This window comes from Petromyzon marinus, chromosome 57 (genome assembly GCF_048934315.1).
Source record: "Petromyzon marinus isolate PM22_M1 ecotype Great Lakes invasive population chromosome 57, UKy_Petmar_22M1.pri1.0, whole genome shotgun sequence".
In the NCBI taxonomy this organism is placed as follows: Eukaryota; Metazoa; Chordata; class Hyperoartia; order Petromyzontiformes; family Petromyzontidae; genus Petromyzon; species Petromyzon marinus.
In genome coordinates, this window is record NC_133723.1 from 5895635 (window position 1) to 5919017 (window position 23383).

At 50.0% G+C, this 23383-nt stretch overlaps 1 protein-coding gene across 1 annotated transcript; it reads left to right on the forward strand.

Annotated features, from left to right (window-relative positions):
• Positions 1-8406: 8406 nt before the first annotated feature.
• LOC116955006 (perilipin-3-like) lies at positions 8407-22158 on the forward strand. Its single transcript, XM_076052705.1, has 9 exons — positions 8407-8563; positions 11746-11803; positions 12409-12670; positions 13466-13551; positions 13901-14117; positions 14928-15106; positions 15414-15575; positions 18255-18375; positions 20355-22158. Exons 2-9 carry the CDS (start codon positions 11774-11776, stop codon positions 20507-20509), a joined length of 1212 nt encoding a protein of 403 aa, XP_075908820.1. The 5' UTR covers positions 8407-8563; positions 11746-11773; the 3' UTR covers positions 20510-22158.
• Positions 22159-23383: the final 1225 nt, after the last annotated feature.

The following is a 23383-nucleotide window of genomic DNA, read 5'->3' on the forward strand; positions in this document are numbered from 1 at the left end:
TAGTTTATGTGAGTTTATGGGTCTCATTGTGTGTTCTCAATTGGATAATTGAGAACTTACGTTTAATCATAAATCTTGTCTATGCGAGTTGTGAGTCTATGGGTGTATATGTAAGTCTGTGGGTCTCCGTGAGTAATCTGTCACTCGCTACACTTGTGAAACCACTTTTATCAAGGGCGGCCCAAACCCGGATTCAAACTCATGTTCCCAGCACTCAATGGCACCGACTCGGTGTCTCTGACCTGACCATTGTGAACCCCGTGAGCCAAGGGGTTCTCTCAGAATGCAATAACAAGCACTACACACCTGATGATGACTGCTTGTGTTGCAGTCGAAACGTCGTGATAATTTTATTGTTTTATATATTTTATTATTTTATTGTTTCCCTTCAACGTGACTTTACCGAAAGAGCTAAGAATATATAGCACTACAGTTTTAATAAATTCCATGAAATCATTTCTATACAGTCCCCAAGTTTTGTATCGATGTTTTTTTTTTTAAATCAGTCACCACCTTCTGTTGTTCCACACTTGGCGTTAAACCCAAAGCTTCTTACGGGCACCGTGACTCCATTGACACAAGCAGAACCATCGAAACATCATTTAGCCACGATCAATCCACTGCTGGATGAAGGCCTCGCGCGAGCCGCGTTGTACCAATCCGCACAGCAGCCGTGCAACGAGCTCGTCGCGTGGCCACTCCTGCGAATGGCCCTCTCTCTCGACCGTCGCAACGTGTCTGGCCACGTGGCGGGGCTATCCCAAGCGCCGCTCGCTGTCGTGAACGCGTCGAGTCACGGGTCTGCTAATGAACCAGCGGCGCCTCCAAGCCCACGTGTTCCTCTTTGTGTCCCGCCGTTTTAAAACTTCCACGCTTACATTCTGGCGCGCTCTGAACATTTTCCAGCGGCCTCTATTCGCGAGCGGACCACGTGCCCGCACGATGCAGGTAGGGTGCTTCAAAAAATGTTAACACTTACATGGGACTCTCGCTTTTAATGGAATAAGAACGGATAATACACTGTAGCGTGATAACAAATGTGTGTTAATAGCCATCGTTGTCAACACGTGGCCTGGATTTTTATACAGGTGGTCTCCAGAGCCCGGAGGGAGCAGCACATTCCTCGTGGTGGTGTTGCAAATTCTCAGATGTGTTCACATTTTTTTAAGCACCCTTGTATATATAAAAAAGAACCCCCCCCCCCCGAAGAATAAAACATCTGGTTTCAGGGAATGAATTCGGTCGAAATTATGACTGGGTGGAAGAAAAAAACTCCACACACCCCACTGGGCCAGCCACTCATTCATGACCTCATCCTTCCAGGATCACGTGTTGGCGGTCGTTATGATCTCAACCCCGATTAAAGTCATCACCGGGCACGCGTCCGCTTGGTGCCGTGGCATCGCGCGCCTGGGGCTGGCGCGCGCTGCCACGGGTCTCGTGAGCTCGCGTGTCGAGCGGGATAGATCCTGGCCACCGTCGCAGGAACGTGGAATCTTCGTTCATCGGAGAAGAGCGCCGCCCAAACATCGCAAGGTAATTGTCGAACGTGCTGTGGTGGAATCTTGATTTGAAGCTTTCGTGACTGCAGGAATCCATACTCTTTGGTTCTTTCGGTAAAGTCACGTAGGTAGAATTTATTTTTAAATAATAATAGATCACGACGTTTCGATCGCAACAACAAGGGACTTTACCGAAAGATCCAGTGAGTACTTGCTGTGGTGGTTTACAGCAGCGGTTCTTAGCCTGGGGTGCGCGCACACTTCGGTGAGTGCGAGATGCCCTCTCTGGGGGCGGGTGGGGGGGGTGTGCGACATGGCCAGATTTTTGTTAGAAGGTAAATAATCGAAACACGAATTAAACCGCGGGCACGTAAGTACAACTTACTTTGATTCGTCAAACCCTTCCGTATTTATTAACATTCTACATGCTTTGAGGCTTCCAGTAAAGGTTAGAGACGCACTGGTTCAGAGTCTGTCGAGCAGCTGGAAATCCGAAGGTTCTGCGCGAGTTCGCATCCCGATTTGCGGAATCGGCTCAGAGAGTCCATCCATCCCTCTGCGGTCGATTAAGTGAAGATCCACTCGATGGGAATATCAACGGCGGTTGTCCTATGGATGGACTCGCCCCCCCCACCCCCCACCCCCCACCACCAGACGTACGAAGGTGGTGGAATTGTCACCTCCCGGCTTAGGTGGGGGCTGGAAAACGGGAGGAGATGGACGCCGACGCGGATGAGTAACGCCGAAATGATGTTGCGCGCGGCCTGCTGAGATGTCTCTGTGCTCGTTTCGACGAAATCGCCAAAGGCTTTTTTCTCGACGGGATAATGCGCGCCACGGAAGGGGCGGTTGCGAGAGAGATGTAGGCTGTGTGCGTGTGCGTGCTTGCGTGACTGCTGCTCGCGAACAGCACTTGTCCCAACGGTACGTTGAAGGCTATACGGGGGATCTTTGTCTTCGCATAGGGGTAGTAGCGTCGGTGTTGGGGGAGCGGTGGCGCAGTGATCAGCGCGTTGTGCCACGAACCCGGCCAGGCGAGGTCGATTCCCGCTCACGGCCAACGCCAGTGACGATTATCCGAACCGGTTCTGGGCCTCCCCTGGGTCGAGTACCTGGTGCGGTGTGTAAACATCGCCACTGGGGAGACAAAGGCGGCCGGACGTAGTCCTGGCCACACCAGGCCCTCGTGTGCCGTTCCGACCTGCGTCGGTGCTACTAGCTAACAGCACTTGCCCCAACGGCCCTGTGAAGGCTATCCCCGGGGGATCTTTGTCTTTGTAATTGGCCACGTTTGTTCGGCACGTGAAATCGTTTATCAATTGGCCGTGTCAACGTTGGCTGGACGTTCCGTGTTTACTGGCCAATTATAAGCCGGTGGACCAAGTGATTTTCAATCTAACACGGAGAAGGAGGAGGCTTTCGCGACCAACATTATCCATAATAGAGGGATGTTTTTACTGGTAGGAACGAAGTTGTAAACTGAGTGTACCAGCCTGCAATAGATTAATGTGTCCGTCCGTCCGTCCCCTTTCAATACTTTAACGAAGTGAAATCTCGTGCTGTTGGGTGTAAAAAAAATTCCAATGTTCCTACCAGCCCACCCTGCAGGGACCTGTTCGGTTAGATCGCGTAAATATAAATGTGGTGTCGTTAAACCCGCCACCACCCGACACAGCCAATTAGTAAAGTTTGTCACGCAGAAAGAACGTGCCAATTCGTTACGAGTACAGACGCACCGGTTGGGTGTTGTAGAGTAAAACCCACAACAATTACGAACCTGAGAAAAAACCCCCACCTCTTTTGTGGCCAAGTAATAAGCCTCCCGTGCCAACACCAACGGTGACGATTATCTGAACCGGGCATGTGCCTCCCCTAGGTCGACTCAGCCTCAAATGAGTACCTGGTGCGGTTTTTGTAGTAAACATCGCCACTGGGGAGACAAAGGCGGCCGGGCGTGGTTGCTGGCCACCCACCCCCCTCGTGCGCCGTGCAGGCCTTCATAGGTGCTGCTCGCTAACGGCACTTGCCCGCCGCTATCGGGTTACTCCGCGCAAAACAGCCCCACTTGCTCAATCCACTGCTGGATGAGTGCCTCCCCACGGCGTGCGGGTCGCGGTGGGGGCTGGGGGGGGCGGAGTTGTTCGGACTGAAACTTCACCGCGCGAGCAGACGCCGGCGCAATAGATCGTGGTGCATTATGGGGCCGGTCATAAATGACGTCACGCACCTAGGGGTGGGGGTTCAGACATTTGTGACGATGTGTGACGAGGGGGTGGGGGGGGGGGTTTGAGAAATGTGACGTCACATCAAAATGCGCAACTTTAAATAAATATAGACAACACGTTGTACTTAATTGAATAGACTTTTTAATAAATGTTTTCTCCTACAACATCAGAGTGCAGCGCCACATTAAATACGCACCACAATGACAATAGCTTAAAGCGATTTGAAGCATGTTTTCAAAATGGAAATATGGTTTTGGGGGGGGGAGGGCAGAGCTTTGTGACGTCATATTTGAGAGGGGGGGTCTGACTTTTTGTAACGCCGTGTGACGAGGGGGGGGGGTCAAAAATCGTCCAAAATCGCATGACGTCATTTATGGACGGCCCCTTAACAGCGTCCGTGTATTTTTTGTTATTTGGGGGTCTCGATATGGTCTCGGGCGTGGTGGTCACCCGGTACTGGTCGATACGATGCAGACCTCAGCTGCTCGCACTTAGTCCACCACTGTGGGCAGCAGCAGCAGGGTTAGTGGATCACACACGGATGCTGCGAAACTCCCTTCCCCGTGGGTGTCGAGGGGCTTGCCGTGGGTCTGCCTCGCCAAAACGACGTCGGTCTCTCCCACCTCCGTTCCGCCGCTGACGGATCGGGCAGTAGGGTGGTGCATGGGTGGGGGGGGGGGGTTCCAACTCGAGTGGAGATGATGCGACACCGACATTGCGAACGTCAAGGGTATAAAGTGGCGCATTGATTCGTGACTCGCCTTAGCGCAAGAGCGGGCACAGTGACCACAAATTACCCTTGACTCGCACGGGGGGGGGGGGCGGGGGGGTGTGGGCATTCTCGGGTCACTGCGGCTTCCTCCTAGCACACGCAAAAAAAAAACGCTCATTCGTTGGAGCGAAACATCTCGATGCATAGAGGAGCGCAGAGCGTGGGCAATTGTTTCGCAGCTCGTAAGGGGCAGAACCGCGTGACTTCTTCAGCTCGCTGCTTCCGCCGCCCGACTCGTCTATGTTTCCTCCTCCTCGTGGCGCCTCTGAGGAGTCGTCCTCCTCGATAGCGTGGTCGGCGTGACGAGTGGACAGTATTAGCCTTGTTGTTGTTGTTGTATTCTTGGTTCTTTCGGTAAAGTCACGTAGAAGGGAAATAATAAAAATATAAAACAATAAAATTCTCACGACGTTTCGACTGCAACACAAGCAATCATCATCAGGTGTGGAGGACGAGACCAGACTGTCTCATCCCTTCACCTGATGAAGGCCGCTTGTGTTGTGGCCGAAACGTCGTGAGAATTTTATTGAGTTATTTTATTTTATCAATTTATTATTTTATTCTCATTCTACGTGACTTTACCGAAAGAACCAAAGAAGATGAATCCTTGCAGTCACGAAAGCTTAAAATCGAAACCAAGAATAAGTATCCGAATTAATTAAATCACGATATGTACCTTTAAATTTTGATTTAAAGCTTTCGTGACTGCAGTGATTATATAATAATATATAACATATATTTTATTACTTTATTGTTTCCCTTCAACGTGACTTTACCGATAGAACCAAGAATATTATAAGTACCTTATTATCACGCTCGTGTCTTGTCGAGCAGTAGATAAATCCTGGCTGCCGATGATCACGACCGTGTTGACAAATCGACAGACGCGTACAGTCGACACAGCGAACGATATATCTCTTTATCTTTATTATTTTTAAACACCTTCAACGGTGCTGCTTGTGTCTGGCCGTGTGGGGAAAAATTGGGCCATTTTTTGGGGGCGTTAACGGTTTAAATGTTCCAGTTGTTGGCTGCTGAGGATTTGTCAATGAAAACGAAACATTCATGAAACCTTTGATTTAAAGCTTTCGTGACTGCAGGGATTCATGTTCTTGGTTCTTTCGGTAAAATCACCACGTAGAAGGGAAACAATAAAATAATAAAAATATAAAACAATACAATTCTCACGACGTTTCGACTGCAACACGAGCAATCATCATCAGGTGTGGAAATCAAATTTTCTTGCCGTGGGTTTCACACCTGATGATGATGATTGCTTGTGTTGCAGTCGAAACGTCGTGAGAATTTTATTGTTTTATATTTTTATTATTTTATTGTTTGCCTTCTACGTGGTGACTTTACCGAAAGAACCAACAATATGAATCCCTGCAGTCACGAAAGCTTTAAATCGAAAGTTGTTGGATATAGGAATAGGTTTTACCCTTTTAACTGGCACAAAGACTGACATCTTTTATTCAAGGAATCATGTTTGCAATAACCACAACACAAGCAGTCAAAATGCAAGCAAAAAAGACAACTCTGATAATAATATGCACTGTCCTTGAATTTGATTGGTCCACACCCGAGACAGCTTTTCTTAGAGCCCAGTCTCCACTGGTGTTGGACCAGAAGACGCCAAAAGGCGTACAACTCAAAAACAGCACACTCTCAGAGTATTGAGGGCTCGGGGTGAGCATTTACATTATGAGACCTCCTTTGCCAGTAACAAGATATAGGAATAGGTTTTACCCTTTTAACTGGCACAAATCAAAAGTTGTTGTTGTTCATGGGCGGAGCTTGCGGGAGAAAGGGGGGGGGGCAATGCCTCGCCCAAACTGGACACCTTTATTAATTTATTTAAAGTAGGTTTAACACGCAGGCTTTGTAAATATTGTGGATTTGCTCTCCAACACACCAACCGGTGTTTGCTGTACTCGTAACGAATTGGGCCACGTTTCGTTAACGTGACACAAACCCCTTACTAATTGGCTGTGTCGGGTGGTGGTGCCGGCGGGTTTAACGACACAACATTTATATTCATGCGATCTAACTCAACACCCCCCCAGACCCCCAGCCCTTCCCACTTTCCCTCCCCACCCCGGCCTTTTATTGCCGTGTTTGTTGCTTAACTTGTAGCCTCCACTACCCCATACCCCCACCCTCCCTGTCTCTCCTCCCCCCCCCCCCCCTTCTCTTGCCTATATGGCCTCTTGTTGCAACAGCCCAATTCAGCAAATTGCTTCATGCCGTGGTTGTCCCACCTTGATGACGGACGCTTGTGTTGCGCCCGGAACGTCGTGATTTAATTTATTTTATTTTCTACCCACCACGTGGCTTTTCCCGAAAGAAGCAAAGGGCATGGATCCCTGCAGTCACGAAAACTTCAAATCTATTTTAAGTAGTTTACAATTGAGATCTTCAAAAATATATATATACACATTAACTAATGATATGCACCCGCGATTTATAATGTGAAGGACAAGACGCACCCCTGCCCTCTCACGCAAACATCGAAGTCAAACTCCGCCTCTGCTGTTGTTGTTGTTGTCAGGTCTCATGAAACGGTTTGGGGCCGTCCATAAATGACGTCACGCGATTTTGGACGATTTTTGACCCCCCCCCCCTTTGTCACACGGCGTCACAAAAAGTCAGACCCCCCCCCTCTCAAATATGACGTCACAAAGCTCTGCCCTCCCCCCCCCCAAAACCATATTTCCATTTTGAAAATAAAACATGCTTCAAATCGCTTTAAACTATTGTCATTGTAGTGCGTATTTAATGTGGCGCTGCACTCTGATGTTGTAGGAGAAAACATTTATTAAAAAGTCAATTTAATTAAGTATAACGTGTTGTCTATGTTTATTTAAAGTTGTGCATTTTGATGTGACGTCACACTTCTCAAACCCCCCCCTCTCTCGTCACACATCGTCACAAATGTCTGACCTTCCCTCCCCCTCTAGGTGCGTGACGTCATTTATGGACGGCCCCTTACGTACCCGTGCTTAATTTGTGCTTTCGATTATTTACTTTCTAAAAGAAATCTGGCCACGTCCCCCACCCCCAGAAGGGCATCTCGTACCCCCAGGGGGTGCAGCATGCACCCCCAGGGTAATACCCACTGATATATCTCTATACTCCCAATTACCCAATGACAATGAAGCCAGTGGCAGCTTGTGTCAATCCCCAACCCCCTCGCCACGTGCTCAACTCACAAACTCCAGCACCCTCCGATTAGCGTGCACGGTTGGGCTATACGCACGCTGCGAAATAAGTTCAATACACGTACGTGCCCATTAACGGTGCCAATCGAGTGATCACAGGGGGAGATGAAATCATGCATAACAGGTCCCTGCAGGGTGGGCTGGTAGGAACATTGGAATTTTGCGCAATTTTATGACATTGTGACTTCCAAATGTTGGGTGCAATAAGACATATCAAGTCTCTGCGCTGTCTATTGCTGATTTTACACCCAACAGCACGAGATTTCACTTCGTTAAAGTATTGAAAGGGGACGGACGGACACATTAATCTATTGCAGGCTGGTACACTCAGTTTACAACTTCGTTCCTACCAGTATAATATATACCTGGTGCGGTGTGTGAACATCGCCACGAGGGAGACAAAGGCGGTCGCGCGTGGTGCTGGCCACCCTACCCCCTCGTGTGTGCCGTGTCGGCCTTCATAGGTGCTGCTCGCCAACAGCACTTGCCCCAACAGTCCGTTACAGGCTATCCGGGGGAACTTTGTCTTTGCGTGCAGCGTTTCTCTCGATCATCCCAATTAGTTCGTAATCACACCCCACCCCCCATACACACACACACACCGTGATCCCCCTCTCTCTGCACGTGACCACTTATCAATCGATAGCGCCACTCAAATGGGTCGCCCTGCACGCAACTGCAATCGTGAACAGCGAGTTGTTCCGTGTGCCCATTGTGCGTTCATTGCGTGCGCGCTGTGGGTATAAATAGTGGTGGCGCTTGAGTGTCTGCACGACGCTGCGTCATCACCGCCTCTGCCTCGGAGTTCGCTCGCTCGCTCAGTCGCTCAGCTCCCCCCCGACGGTGAGTGTCCATCCCTCCACACCGTGGGTGTCACGCACGCTCTCTCTCCACGCTCTCCTCCGGCGACCCACAACCACCACGGGGGTGGGTAAATTTACCCGCACGGGTTACGGTTTGATAGTGGCCATCGCTGCGGCGGTGAGCGTGTTTCCAGCGCTACACGTGTGTGTGTGTGGGTTTGTGATGGGTTTATGCCGCACTGCGCTTACTACCAACACGGCGACTTGAGTTGCCTTCCCTGCCACGGGGTAATGTTGGTTAGCGGGGGTTTGTTCTAGAAATGGCTCTGTCGGCTTTGACCTTTTTTCTTTTACGAGTAGGATGCTTTAACGCTGCATCCTAGGAAAGGGAGACAAAGGCAGCCGGGCGTGGTGCTGACCACATCCTGGTGGCGTTAATGTGCTCGCTAGCAGCCCTTGTCCCGCAAGGCTGTGTAGGCTACACGGGGGGAGGGTTCTTTGTCCACCGTGCGGCCGCGACATCGCGTGTGGCTTTTTTCTTTCCATTATCGTGACGGCGTTGCCTGGCTGGTGTTCGGTAGGAGAGACAAAGGCGGCCGAGGCGTGGTGCCAGCTACACCGTGTGCCGGCCTTAATAGGTGCTCCCTAACAGCGCGTGCTCCCCTAACCCTTGCTACAGCACGGGCGTGCATCGGCTCCGCTTCGTGAGGCGCGCGTTTTGAGCGATGTGCGTGGGGGAGCCCCTTTTTGTAGTGTCGCGTACACGACCCCCCCCCGATACGGGGAGCTGTGGCGTAGTGGTTCGCGCATACGAATCTGGTAACCCCCGCTTTGAATTCCCGTCCACTCCCCAGCCATCGGGTGGCGAATGTTTAGTAGACCCCCCCCCTCCCGCCCCCTTGGGTCTCGCCTAAGATCGACTCTGCCTTTGTCTGTGCTGGGGCGGGGGAAGACAAATACAGCCGCGCATCGGTCGTGTCACGCCTAGCGGCACTTGTGCTGGGCTTTAATAGGTGCTCGATATCGGCAAAAATTCCCCAAAAGCCGAATACGGATGGCGATCGCGTTTGTAATACAGTGCACAAAATCCAGGCCAATGGCTTTGTGCCCATTTTTATCTTTTGGGGGGTAATTTAGAGGTTTGAAACTGGAAAGCTACGTGGTGGGGGGGGGGGGGGGGTAAGCCTCGTCCACATGGAATCTGGAAGGGTGACTGCATGGACTGACCGAGTAATACCAGGGGCATCGGTCTGTGGGTGGGGGGGGAGCATAGAAGTGCAGTATAGCATTGTTTTTCGGCACATCAACAGCACCTTTTTATGGCAGCCCATTTTTTTTCAATGTCAATCGTGCATGGCAGGAATATCTAGTCATTGTATCGTGTCGTAATCATCCCATGACGCTCGCTACTACAAGAAGGGAAGTAGTCATCGTCTAAACCCAAGACTTTCTGCGCTTTGTTTGCCCCTTGAGGGGACACAGCTGCAACGTGCACCGACGTTTTTCAAAGGAATTCGAACCCGAGGTGATGCCCACACCCGCCGCCCTGACTCGAACCACCAACGGTGAAGTGTGGCTCTCCACCAGGAGAGCTGATGGCTTGAGGTTTTTTTAATAACCATGCCAAATTGTGACTTGACAATGCCCGTAACCATCCAGCACTGCAGGTAATGCGGGCCGCATGGCTTGATGGGTGATAACTGCTGTCGGGATGCACTAGCACGTGTGGAAAATGTGTACCGTCGTTTGGCTAATTGAGGTAGTGTAAAGGTAGATGCTTTTTTAAACTAATACGTCTGGCTAGTGTGACAGTAGGCCAAATGCTCTCGCGAAGCACTTCCAGCAGCGGCATCCCTGCAAGGCTGAATTGAGTGCCACTTATTTTTTGGAGTGTACAAGCCCCATTAACAGCTGTGTACAGGTCTCCTGTGGTGAGACAAGTGGCTGTTTTGGTGTTTGTGGTATTGAAGTCGTCGATGGGGTTAATTTAGTTTCGATGGAGTACTGTGAATGTTGCATTAGCGCTGTAAACGCATGCCATATAAACAAATCTCTGGGATTAACGTTCTTGTGTGTGTGGCTGCATGTGAAGTGGTTTTAGATAATGGATTCCAGCCAAACCAATGTGGCGTTTTAATTTGGGCTTTTTTTTAAGTCCCTTTCTCTATCCTCTGTAGGCCAGGTTCCGAGTAAGTGGGCTTTGTAAATATATGACGCACATCCTGTGGGAGCATTGCAACTCATGCCTCCCCGGTTTTCTAAACGGATCTGGAAACTTGTTCTCTAATAATTGGTGCCTTGCCACAAATTAATCCGAAGTCTGCCAGGTTCTAGGGGTAGAATGTAACGTGGAGGTGGGGTGCGCAATCCCTGTTTTGGTTTAACATGGCATTTTTTTAAGCCCTCTTGCCAACTGTGGCTCCAGATCTCAGTCTGCAATTATCCTGCTCGGTTCCTGAAGCCTGCCTGATTACTGCCCAATTTCCCTCCCTACATTTGATTACGAAACAACAAACTCCCCCGGGTGGCTACTGCCTAGTGGGCTGTAATAACTGCGGTTGAAGTTTCTGGCCAGAGCTCCGTCTGACAACTGAGGTGTTGGATGCCAGCGGCACGTGGGGTCTGACACGGCCTGGAGCTTTTTTTAAGGCCAGCCACTTGGGTTGCCACCCATCCTGGTTTTGCTGGCATCATCCTCTGGTTGAAGTAGCTGGTTCCCTGGGTAGTTTGTCCATCTGCCTAAGGACAGACTCCTGACTTAAGTCCGTTGTGCAATGGGGCACCACTTTGACAATCCATTTTGGCCACCTTTTTCCTCCCGTAGTTTCTGTTCGGTCCTGGACTGGTAATGAGAACCATCCGTTTTTGGCTTTGATTGCAAAAGCCTTGCATGATTTAAACGGAGACCCGGTCCAGGTGAACCACTTGTTAGTACAGGCCGATGTGGCACTACGGCAGTTTCCTTGTGTCCAACAGGTGAGGGAGGGTGTTGTGCAGGTAAATCGCTACGACCTTCAGGTTTGTCTAACACCCCGGGTTGGTTACAGGTTTCTGTTCTTGCCCATAGACGGATACCTACTACCTGCAGAGTCATCGCTTTGAGCATGCCAGCCTGTACTGGGTGGGAGGGGTGTGCCTTTTGTTGGCCCTCCTGATAAACATGAGCCCTGTCCTTGTTACTGCCGTTTATAATCTCTGCTTTCTCCTCTGCCCCTCCCCAAGGTCTCTGCAACTAGTTCGAGGATTCCCAATGGCTGAATACGTTGAACAGCAGTGTGAGGTTTGTCCACTCTCTGCTTTGTGTGGTCCTTGGCCAAGTGCTCTGTAACTCCAACTTGACTCTGTAATTCGTACAGGTGCCTCCCAAAGTGCATGGTCCACCAACGACTGGCTTTTTAAAAGCCAAGCCTAAAATAGGCAGCTCTGGTCCTTAATAGGGGGGGGGGGGGTGCCCCCCATTGCCTATGCTCCTGAAGGCTTGCTAGTACTGGCATTCAGTGATGTTTGCTTTTAGGAGTGGTGGGGGGGGGGAGTGTTCCCCCACTATGCATGCTCCTCGTTGATCCAGACGGACCGTCTTAGAACTGTTGGGCTTATTTTGGAATAACGTTCGGGCTAGGTTTTGCGTGGGGCCTCCCCAGCACCGCCGTTCAAGTGCTATGCACTTACATTGTGCACGGCTGTAAAACTCGGGCCTCCGACTCTTGCAGTGCGTGGGACTCAACGAGGCTTCGGTGCGGGGCCCCCCCATTCCAAACGGCAAGAATCTTGTACTAGCGTGGTAGATCGTCTTGCAAATATGCATAACGATGTTGGGTGGTTGTTGGCTCTAGTGGTAATGCTAGCCGTGGTGGGGGGAGGTTGATGACCACCTTGCCCCCACAGGCTTCCGTGGAGGCGCCGCAGAGCCATGCGGTGGACCCACACGTCTCCACCACCACGGAGGGAGAGGGCGTGGTGGCGCGTCTGCACCGCGTGCCGCTGGTGGCCTCTCTGCTGAACCGGGTGGGGGGCACCTACGGTGCTGTGCGTGCCTGGGGTGGTGTCGTGGGTGCCACGTGCAAGGTCGCCGAGACTGGCTTCTATGTCGCCACCTCTGTGGCCTCCACCTCCGTCTGGCCTGTGGCCTGGGCCCTGAAGCCGCAACGTGAGTAGCTGTGGGGTTGGCTCGACTAGTGCAGCGATCTAAAAAAATCGTGTTCTGTGGGCTGAATATATGTAATGCTGAAAGCGATCCACTCAAACGTACGAGTAGATTGTGGGGGTGGAATTACTATTTTTGTTCAGTCTTGCACTAGGCTTTTAGTACTAATGCAATCGATTTTGAAGGCAGTGCTGTGTCCATGGTATTTGACTACTGTCTTCAAGCCACCACGACCCATCTTGATCTTGGCCATCTCTAACTAGTGGGGGGGCCTGACCAGTCGTCGGATATTAAACGGCTTAACCTTGCTCCTCCCCAAGGTAACTCTGCTGATGTCGTGTCCTATACCTTTTGGTGTCATGAGGGGTGATGCTCAAGAGTTTGTGTTTGCCATGAATTTTGCTAAGCAGTTGGTGCCTCCCACGTGGCAACATGATTTAAAATGTTGCTGCACGGCAATAGAGGGTGCTTAAACAAGTTCTCACCTTTTTTGAGTCGTTTTTTGAATGGATAATAGTTGCATAACCAGTCCACTTGGCATCTTTGTCAAATGCCTGAAATCGTCTCCAGAACCTGAAAGGCACATTTCTTGTAACATTGCAAATTCTCGGTTAACTTTTTTTTGAAGCACCCTTTATTTTAACGAGGCTTGCTGCTGACGTTCGGCAAAAGATGAGTTGCCCAAGTGTCACTTTGGCCCAACCAATCTTTTACCGTAAAAGCTCCAAACGAAAGTCGCCTGACTGGAAGATGTGGTTGGTGTGAGACGTGACTGTAATGAGGTTCATGCCATCCCAGTTGCGATGGCTGGGTGTCTGGTGGTGAAGGGTGTGGACTTCCTGGAGACGAAGCTGCCGTCGCTGCTACACTCCTCCGACCACGAGGTTGGTCTCCATGGAAATGTAGACTGGAGGAGGGGTTTTTTTTTTTCAGTACTTTGGCAGTTTTAATATGGCCCCACAATGCATTTTGAAGAATAAATGCACCGCCGCATGGCCTGTCATGTGTGCTTAATGTAAACTGTTTGCTTGTTGGAGCACTTAACGTAACATTTATATTTGGGATTTAAAAATGGTGAGTGCCTACCACAACATGGGCCTTGTATACAACGCTTGTATTTTGAGCCGTTACTGCTAAATCAAACGAGATGTAGACGTTGCACTTTAAACCTGTCAAATCGGCCTAAAATATTTATACAATCTTGCGGAACTCTGCTTTTCAATTTGTGCGCAGGTGGTGGAGTCTGGCGAGATTCCGGCTGCCTCCTCCGCCCTGGGCAACGTGGCTGGCGCCATTGCCAGCGTGCTCTCGGGCACCGTGAGCGCCTCGCGCTCCCTGCTGGGCGGCCGTCTGGGCCAGCTGGGCCCCATGCTGATGTCGGGCGTGGACTGCGTGCTGTGCCGCACCGAAGAGTACATCGGCTGCTACCTGAAGGGCCGAGGCCACGACGGTGAGTCCTGCAACTCCCTTGGATGGCCCACCCGTGGCTGTTTTTTTTATGTACGTCGATGGTTCTAAAACCTTTTTACTGTGGCTGTAACCACCCCCTGTTGGTTTTTAAGTGTTAAATACATAGGTTTTGACATCATTTGTAAATACAAATATTGAGCACGGGCAGTTTTTTTATGTTCGCCTAATATATGGCCAGGTCTCGCACCCATGTTAAGAACCAGTGGTAATTTTATTAACATTTTAAATGACCCGTCGCATCGTATTTTGATCCATTCTAATGTAGGGCCCGATCCTATTTTATGGCACATGAGACCCATCTAGGAAGATGAAGTAATGCTCAAATTGCACCAACAGACATTGGTCCCAAGTTGCGTCCATGGCAGATTTTTAGATTTGTAACGGATGCTGGGTGACTGCTTTATAATGAAAAGGTCGAATGCAGAGTTGCCAAGCACCGGTTGTTGTTTCAAACAGTCCTGAAGGTCTCATGGAAGTTCATGGCTGTGACTATCACCAATGGCTGTATAAAAACCTTCACACGAGGTGGTGGGGGGGGAGCACTTTTTGTGCTAAGCAGTCCTGGGTTGCACAAAAATCATGCCTCGCCGTTTTACATGGCCAGTCTCTGCAATGGCAAAACCTTTTGTAAAATCCAGTCGATTAAAAAATCTCCAGGCAGCAACACAGCTGGCTGTACCAGATGACTGACCCTCCGTCACACCACATCTAAGGATGTGGGTTCCCTTGTGCACAGCACCATCGACATGTGCGTTTTTTACTTCCCCCCCCCCCCCCCCCGACCTTGCAGATGGAAAGGCTCCCGAAGCGGAGGCAGCCTACCCCAGGAAGGATTCCCACCCCGTGGTGCGCGTGGCGTTGCTGGCCGGCCGCGTGACACGAGGCCTCTACGACCTGTGTGCACGTAGAGCGAGCGACATCCACAACTCTTGCGTGGGCTTCGAGCAGCAGGAGCCCAGCGACGCTGATGTACATATGGCCTCCTGCTAGTGCACATCATACCCCCTGCCATTGGTGCTGTTTGTAGCACGTTTCATGCAAGGGGAGGGGGGAATGCCGCTTCAGTTGTGGTGCCGAAGGCCTCATGCCAACCATCTCTAAGTTCTCGTTTGGCCCTTTTTACCCACAGTTAATGCTTGCTCAACTCGTGCTTATCACCGCTTTTTTTGGCGCACTTTTAGTGTGGATCCGCTCTGGTTAATTGTGCAACTGATGTATCGATACCTTGCCACCTTTTTTTGAAGTCTCGTCTACACCCCCCCACCACCTCCCCCAGTCTCAGAAGCGCACCATCAAAATCCCATTGCTGCTCTCCAAGGCGCTGGTGCCCGTGAGCTGGCTGACGCGCCGCTCTCTCGCCGTGGCCAAGTCTATGTGCACGGCCGTGGTGAACCGTGCATACGACCACGCCATCAACAACTCGTCGCTGAACTGGGTGGTAGGTCCCTTCTACCACGGCCACGTGTTTGGCTTCCCCGGGGAGCTCGCCGATGACCTGTGACCAACTAACAACCTTGCCCGGTGCCCCCCCCCATCCATCCATACTGCCTTGTCAAGTTTATCCTAGTTTGCTGATACCACCAAGGCTAATATATACTGAACGCTATTGTTACATTGATGTTGGAGCTTGATATGCACGTGTTTTTTATGGTGTTCCACGGCTCCCTAAAGTGTCTTGCTAAGGGACTGGAAGCCAGCCGGATTTGTAGTGGTGTTCAAATGCCTAATTTCGCAAGCGAATGATAAATAAGTGGCCAATTTTGAATCTATGGCACGAAGCAGTTGGCACCAGTATCCCAAATATTAATCGTGTTGACATCCTTGGCGGTTACAGAACCATGCAGAGTTATTTGTCAGTTTTGTATGCTGCTTCCTTGGCAAAAACATCTTGTGACACTCGGCTGACATGGATGGGACGGGGGGAGAGGAATCTGGATCTGCAGTCAAGTTTACAGTGCTGGTTGTACTAATTGACACCCGTTTTTGACGTTGGTTTTGCCTTGGTAACTTTACAAAAATGTCAGGGTCCTGTTTAGATATTGTAAAATGGTGGCTACATGTCGCATTTGTTCCTCCTGTGCAACATAAATAAACCGAATTTCTGCTGCGCATCCTTGCACTCGTGTGTGGTGATTCCCGTTTCATTGCGTGAGCTGCAACGTGACGACCGTGCGCATTGTCCAAAGCTTCCGGCAAGACCTTGTGACCTGACCCCAGTGACGTGCTCGAAGGTTGAGGCTGCCGTTTTGCACGTGGCCTTGCGGTGACTCTGCACATGGGGCTGCCGCTGCTTGAACCTGGTTAAAGCTGGGCAGCCACCCGTGGTTTAATTCTCCCGAGTGAAATTTGGCCTCGGCCCACTTGCCCATGACGACTGCATCTCGCCCTTTTTTTTGGTGTCAATTTGGTAGCTTGCCAGTTCTGCTTGGGCTGTCATGTCCCTGGAGTCTACACCTAAGTGGAAGGTTTGGGAGTGCTGCACCAGCTTTAATGGTGGCTAATTACCAACTAAAGGGTCTCTAGCCTGGATACTTATTGTTGGGCCTGTGACCCTAAAGGTCGCACAGTGCTCCAAATGGACGCAGCTTGGCCCAGCTTGCGACCTCGAATGGCACCTTGCCTCCCCTGAGATTTGCCAATGCACCTCCATTTTTGGCCTGGATTGTCTACCAATTTTATAGGGTGGGTGTCTTTCTGAGCTTGTTTCACCTGGTTAAATCCCCCTCCACTCTGCACCTAGTGCTGTCCTACCACTCACCCTGTTGCTTTCCATTTTTTTTCCCTCCACCTGCCCCCCCCCTTTCAAGTTTTCTAACAGGTGAAGGGCTCTTGATAAAACCCAATTGGGCTTCCTGCTATACCATCCAATTGTCTCCTGCACTTAAATGCCAGCTGTCGTTTCCTACTGCACTCTTCAATCACCCTTTCATGCATGAGACCCGTGGGTGTGCAGCTGATTTCCCAGGGGTGGGGGGGATAGTGCTTTGTGCTATAGCACTGCTGAACCCGCTAAAGCCCTGTTTTGTATTGACTTGTTACCCCTGATGTCAATTTATCTTATTTGGATGCTGTATATATCCACTGCTTAAGAGGAACTTCAGTGCTGCCTTTTAAGAGATTACCCGCATCTTGGTCAAGAGTAGGTGGATTTGGTGTACGGGGAAGGGGGTTGGGTATTGCATCTTAACGTTTTTTTCTGCACACCAAGGGCTATGTTAAATGTGATTGGGGGTGGGTGTTTGAACACCTGCTCCTTAATCCACATCTGTAAATGCACTAACTACCTGCCCATTCCCTAACGGTACAGACACTGCTATTCATGGTTGCATGTCGACTCGTATCTACTGGTAACAACCTAGCAGCTGTGAAGGAGTCGTGCACCAACTACGTGGACAATTCAATACTTAAATTCCCTGCTGGATGAAGCCCTCGACTGTCGGTTTTTATTGCCCATACTGGATGTGGTTTGGTTATGGGAGATGGAGCTAGAATTGAGCGGTTGCTAACGATGGTAACTGCCCAGGAATGGAACTCGTTGCAAGGTTCGTGATGTCGAACAGCCCCACGCAGCAATTACGTGAAAATGGAAAAATTGAGTTGTGAACATGACTGGATTGCTGTTAATACGCCTATCGGCTTCATATGGCTGATGTAGACCAACTCCTTTAACATTTAGGTGGTGGATGAGACCAATCGTGCCGGGAGTAGCCAGAGTAGTGAATCATTGCTGTTCTGACGATAGCTTCCCCCCCCCCTGCTCCATGTTCGAGTCGTTACTGAGTCCACGTGACACGGCTACGTGGTTCTGCGCTGGGGTGGTGACCACAGTTTCGGCCCACTGCCTGGAGTTTGTCATCTCCCATTGTGTGCATCTTTCACCACTACCGAGCATCTGCTGCTGCCATTGGTGATGTGCAGTGAAAGATGCTGTATGGGGGGCGGGTGGGGTTATTGGTCCATAGGCTTTCAGGGTGGAGATCAAAGCCCAGGGGGTTTTCTGCATCGTCTCTCGCGAGGAGTTGTTTGACTCAACTTTACTGCTTTCCAAGCTTCGTCACTGCTGTCGGCAGAGTTGAAGTGTCATGACGTCACAGTGAGTCTGTCTCGTTTCCTGTAGATGCGCACGCTTGGACTCTGCAAGGCTTCCCCTTGTCGCCTGGGTGCCCGTGAGGATACAGGAGACGTTGCCGAGGGTCTGCGGTTGGCCAGCGATGATGGGGGAGCGGCCCAGGGAGAAGGTCTGTGCTTGATGCTGCTAGAGCTTTGTAAAAAAATGTTTAAATTGTTACTTTTTAAAAAAGCATTGTGAAAAAAGTCCGTGGGGTTGGCTTTTTAAGATGTGGTTGTGACATGGGTGAATCGATTATCTATGGGACCTTTATACCAGTGTCATAATAATGAAAACATGAATAGGACCTTACCCTGATTTTTTTGATTTTGGTAAATCCTATTCGAGCAATTGGGTCCCAGGTCAGCAGTCTCATAGCCTTACTCTACTATAATAAACATGATAATAGGTTTGTCCCCCCTTTCTGGCAATAAAAGTGTTTAGATGTTAAAACAGCAAACTGAAACCTTTGCAAGGAATCATGTCTACATTAACCACACATACTTGTGGTGAACATGCAAAAAAACATGCGCTGACAGTGTGTGCATTGTCTTTGAAACTGATTGGTCCACACCAGAGACGGCTTTCTTTAGAGCCTAGTCTCAAACAGTGTGTTCGAATTTATAATAATAAACATTTACAGTTTTAGATATTACTCATCACTGATGTTGCTTCACTCACCACCGGTGTTGGCCGTGGCTGGGATTGGACATGGGTCGCCGGGTTCACAGCGCAGTTCCACACAGCTGCTCCCACTCAACTCGTTACGATTGAATTATGTTGCATTAAATGACACTGTTTAAAATGTGATGCAATTGAGCTTTCCGGTAACGTCGGTGGCGGATTACCCTAGAAGCAAAAGTAGCTACATATGCTACGGGCCCCGCACTTTAAAGGCCCCCGTGCTAAATGCTTTCAAGCTATACATTCCGGTTCAGTGATTCTGCATTTGCTCTATTACTATAATGTTATGCTAGTATACTGCCTTCAAATTTTATGAACGACTGGGTGTTTAAGGCTAGCGATTTGTCGTATTATCTGTCTATATAGCAAATACATAAAAAAGACTTTACTATGCAAGTTAAAAATTAGTTTTAATATTTGTTTTCTTTTATTTAGGCCCCCTTTATGCTACAAGGCCCGACACTAGCTTAATCCGGAACTGGGTAACGTGTCTCAACACAACTTTATTTGAAGGTGCTGTAAAGTGTGACATTTCCAAAGTGAACCATGATCATAAAATAACGTTAATAACTTTGTCCTTTAAGCTCTGTGGCCCAGTGCTAACGCTGCCAGAGCACAGGGCTGGCACTGCCAAATAACCGGGCTATTGATACAGGACAACTTAAATATTGATTTTGGCAGCACATTCATTGAAATGCTGGATTTCATAAGTGGGTGGCAGGGGAGGAGGTGGGTTTAAGTCTGAGAGTAGCCGCGTGGGATTCTCATCACCACCAGTTCACTGCGATTCATCAGAACATCGTCACCCGCATCGTCAATCAACTGCATCAGAACATCTACAGGCCGATGAGCCACGGCAGTGCGATTGAGGCCATGCAACCCAAACTATGGATCATATCGTAAACTACTGCGGTCTTGCACTCCTTCAATGGAAAAGGAATCGCCAAACTCCACGAACTCTATGCCGAAGCCCTCCATGGCTAGGGAGACCTCGCCGTTGGCGTCTAGCTCCTGAACGCATTGCTGTCAAGTGCAGCATTAAGAGAGCCACGGTTCTGGAAAGGGAGCTGGTAACAAAAGATTTCGGAGCGCCTCCACCGGAACTAGGCACGATCCGAGATTAACCCAAACACGATCATAAACCCTATTCTCAAATCTAGCGTTGCCGATAACAGCTCCGCAAACAATGACCGCAGAAAAGAAAACATCGTACAACATTTGGTGTTTCATGTACTCCGAGTCGGCCGTTTTGCAACTCTTAAAACGTTCAAAACTGATCGTTGTGCAATGAACGCCATTTCCAGGGCACAATGAGAATTTTAAGAACATAAAACCACGAGAAAAAGACGAAACTATCGTTGTGGGTTTTCGTGAAAGCAATGCCGATCGTTGCCTAAAACGAGCATCAATTCAACCATTCCACAGGACAGGGCCACCCCCAAGCACTCCGTGAGACCGGCAGTCAAGGAGGACGCCTTGCTCCCATCGCCCAGGACCCAGACTGCTTCCCTCTGCAGCCCGGGTGGCAGCACCACCACCACCACCTGCAGCAGCCTCACTCGCCCGACGGTGCCTTCTGACTAGGCCGCGCGCTAAGGGCCGCTCTCCCACGCGCCGCCTTCGCCGGCCGGTGCCTGACGTGGCGCGAGCGGGCGGTGGCCGTGACGGGAACGCGGCTCGCGACGGCGTCGCTGGGCACGGTCTCCGTCGAGATGTTTGGGTACTGCCTGTCCGCCACCTGGCTGTGGCACGCGACCTACACCCGGTGGGCGAAGGGGCCACGCTGAAGGCTGTCCCGCGGTTCGCTTGGCCGTTGGATTGTCCAGAGGGAGAGAGCGCACGCACATGGAAGAGGGATTGGGGTTGGGGGGGGGGAGGGCATGCAGAGTCTCTGCTGCTGGGGAAGGTTTTCGCTGTTGCACTGCCGCGGAGATCTCCGGCGTCTTTCGGGTTAGGGCCACACGCGTCGTTTGGCACGGCGTCCGACGTTTCGCTCCACGTGCCGGCCGGGCTCGCTTCTCGGTGCAGTGCCTAGCGGCACTGCCGGGGGCTTCGTGAAAGTCGCTTGCACGCAACGTGCAGTAGAAACGAATCGAAAAATAGCGGCCTCTCCAGGGCGAGATTCGATGCGTGCGTGTGGTGAACGACGTGAACCGGTTAATAACTGCTCGTGGCTCCTTGCACAAATGGAAGTTTTAGGGGGGGGGGGGGGGGGGTCCTCCGTGACCTCGCCTAACCCCAACGTGCCTCGCCACTGTCCGTACACAAGCAACCCGCCCTCCCTGGCCTCGCACGCATCATTTTAAACTCGACGGCGGCTTTTTTTTGTCGAGCTTGTGACGTCATCCCCTTCCCAGCCAACCGTTCCCTCCTGCGCGGGGGTCGTGGGTAAAGCGTTGAACCACTTTGCGGGAACGTCCACCAGGTGAATGTGTGGTACGTATGTCTCCTCGCTGCCAGGTGGGATTTCCTTATCTCCCCCACTCCCCGTGATTTATTTGGGCTGTAAACAACTCTGATTTTTGACTGCCCTTTACGTCCGCGCCTTTGCCAGCGATGGCCGGAAGCTACTACTGAGTGATGCCGTCCAATTTTGTACATTTTTTCTACTTCTATACTGGGCGAGGGTTTGTTTTTCAGTGTTCACTGAAGGGTACATGGTTGCTTTCTAGATTTGCAGGTTGATACGCAGTGAAATAAAAAAAAATATTGTCCAAGATATGAACAAAAAAAATCGGATTTTTCAAAACAAATATTTTGGAAAATCTTGGAAATGTGATGTCGGAATGACGTCGCTCCCATCTCCACGTGACGTCCCTTTGACGGCACGCGGCACGACATGCTTTTAAATTTTTCACGTTAAAATTATTATTAAACATTCAAATTCAATTATTTACAAAAAAAATGTGCAAATAGAGTGCATAAGCAATGACAGTTATAAAAAAAAGTATCACTCTGGAACAACAAAAATCCGTAATTTCAGATTGATTAAATTAAAATATGAAAACACGAAAAATATTTAAATGAATTATGAAATTGCGGCAAATTCGATAGTCTGACAAATATGAATCCCGACGGGCAACCCAAGTGCAGTGGGCCCGTGTTCGTGCTAGCCGCGTGTGCCTCGTAATGTTTTAGTGGCGACTTTGCTGTGCTGGAGTTAATTTGCCTGATGCGTTGCCGAGTGTAGTGTGCTTGCTTTGTGGATCGCAATAAACGTTTGAGACTACATCGTGAACGTGTCTGCTGCGACGAACAGATGAGCCCGACCGCACGAGTTTTTACTTGTTTCCGTAAATATAAATGTGGTGTCGTTAAACCTACCACCACCCGACACAGCCAATTAGTAAAGTTAGTCACGTAAATAAAACTTGCCAATTCGTTACTAGTACAGCACGCCGGTGTCTTGGGTGCTAATTGAAAATTTTGTTGATTTACTCTCCAACACATCCGGTGTGCTGAACTAGGTAAAGAATTGGCACGTTCTGTTTACGTGACAAAACTTAGGGGCCGTCCATAAATGACGTCACGCACCTGGGGGGGTGGGGGGGGGTCAGACATTTGTGACGATGTGTGACGAGGGGAGGGGTTGAGAAATGTGACGTCACATCAAATGCGCAATTTTAAATACAGACAACACGTTCTACTTAATTAAATAGACGTATTAAATGTTTTCTCCTACAACATCAGAGTGCAGCGCCACATTACGTACTACAATGACAATAGTTTATAACGATTTGAAGCATGTTTTATTTTCAAAATAGAAATATGGTTTTGTGGGGGGGGGGGGGGCGGCAGAGCTTTGTGGCGTCATATTTTAGGGGGGGCGGTCTGACTTTGTGACGCCGTGTGACGAAGGGAGGGGGGGGTCAAAAATCGTCCAAAATCGCGTGACGTCATTTATGGACGGCCCCTTACTAATAGGCTGTGTCGGGTGGTGGCGGGTTTAACGATGCATTTCCACTTGTATGTTGTCATTATCAAGGGCGTTCTGTTGTCGTGTTTAACAATAAGTACGTGATTTTTATATTCACGGACAAGTTAAGTCTGTCGTTAGCGGGGCAACGGTTTTTACCAAATTAGTTTGCCAGTGCAGTAATATCTATCAAAAATTTTAGGAAAAGTTTGACGACGCAGGCACACGTGGACCTACAACTTTTCCCATTGACGTCACGGGATATTTAACCGCGTGCTGTGAAGCAGGATCGCTGGTTAAGTACACGTCCCGCTATTAACCAGTGCGGCCGCTGGATTCGAACCACGGGCCTCTACAAGCTAGCGGCGAACGCCTTGCTACCACGGGCCCTTGTGTTCCTCGACTCCAGTCCTCGCGAGCCCCCTCCAAGCAATTGGACACGAGTTGACCACCGAGATGCACGCGTGTGTGTGTGTATCTGCGCGTCTTCATTCACAGTGGGGAGCGGTGGGTGTTGCGATTAGCGCGCTGCGCTACG

Coding starts and splice junctions, on each gene's coding strand:
- LOC116955006 (XM_076052705.1), top strand. CDS start 11,774: ATGGCTGAATACGTTGAACAGCAGTGTGAG. Junction 11,804..12,408: donor ACGTTGAACAGCAGTGTGAG/GTTTGTCCACTC, acceptor TTGCCCCCACAG/GCTTCCGTGGAGGCGCCGCA. Junction 14,118..14,927: donor GAAGGGCCGAGGCCACGACG/GTGAGTCCTGCA, acceptor CCGACCTTGCAG/ATGGAAAGGCTCCCGAAGCG.